Below are 906 nucleotides of genomic sequence, written 5' to 3'. Positions count from 1 at the left end.
CTACCTTTGCACCACGTCGCTGATTTCCTGGACACACGACAATAAGTTATTAAGGACGGGGTTTGCCCCAGGGACACTAGCAGCTGTTGAGGACACCTGCAGTTCCTGCAGGCTGAGTTCCAGTTTGCTCACGGCTTCCCGGAAGGCAAATTTGTTGCGTGTATGCGGGATGCAGTCCACGTAGCCTGAGCAGTAATCCAACAGCTGGTGCCCTGTGTCCACCAGCTGGCTGTTTGGTGTCGGCTCGGCGATGGCACTCGAGAGAAGATCAGCACACTCTAGCAGTGCTTCCTTGCTGATTTTGTCTGCGGAGATTTTCTCAGCTGCCTGTTTGGTCTTTCTTAGCGCTACTTTTGTGCCAGCCGTGCCGTTGGCCATTTTCACTGGGGAGGTGGAAGACGATGACAGAGGCACTTGAGGTGGAGGCATCACGGGCCTCCCAGATTTTCCACCAACAGGTGCTGCTGCTGCTGCTGCCGCCTTCTTACTCCCTTCGCTTGATTCCAGTCCGTGCTGCGCTCCCGCCACGTTGCTCAGCTCTTCTGCTGCATCTGAGCAGGCAGCTGGCTGTTGTAGGAGCCTCATCACTGGTGGTGGAGGTGGAGCACACTTTGGTTTTACCCGTCTGGGCCGGTCCCTGTCGCCAGAAGAAGTGACCTGATGCTCAGATAAGAGCTTAAATTTATTACCCTGAGAGTCTGTGCCAATGAGCTGCACGTCTGCTGGAGTGTGTTTTAGAGTGGGTGAGATTAGGACTGGCACTTTGTGGTTATGAGTGGTTGGAAGTATTGCTGCAGCCTTTGCTGGAGATGACCACCCTGGCCTCTCGCCATCCTCAGGGGCCCCTTGCCGTGGGCCACTGTTTTTTTCTTTGCCCTTAGGAGCTGCTGCTAGCCCTGGTCCCTC

At 55.3% G+C, this 906-nt stretch overlaps 1 protein-coding gene across 2 annotated transcripts in view; it reads right to left on the bottom strand.

The window, feature by feature from the left end:
* The window catches only part of ABL2 (ABL proto-oncogene 2, non-receptor tyrosine kinase), a 15,592-nt gene continuing 14,686 nt past the window's right edge, over positions 1–906 (bottom strand). For both annotated transcript variants that reach the window (XM_010167198.1, XM_029084796.1), the window contains one exon: positions 1–906. This exon is cut by the window's right edge. In XM_010167198.1, coding sequence (XP_010165500.1) covers positions 1–906 — 906 coding nt within the window.

The sequence above is a fragment of the Antrostomus carolinensis genome, unplaced genomic scaffold, assembly GCF_000700745.2.
Source record: "Antrostomus carolinensis isolate BGI_N321 unplaced genomic scaffold, ASM70074v2 scaffold17534, whole genome shotgun sequence".
Lineage (NCBI taxonomy): Eukaryota > Metazoa > Chordata > Aves > Caprimulgiformes > Caprimulgidae > Antrostomus > Antrostomus carolinensis.
This window is presented reverse-complemented; position numbering and strand designations above follow the sequence as displayed.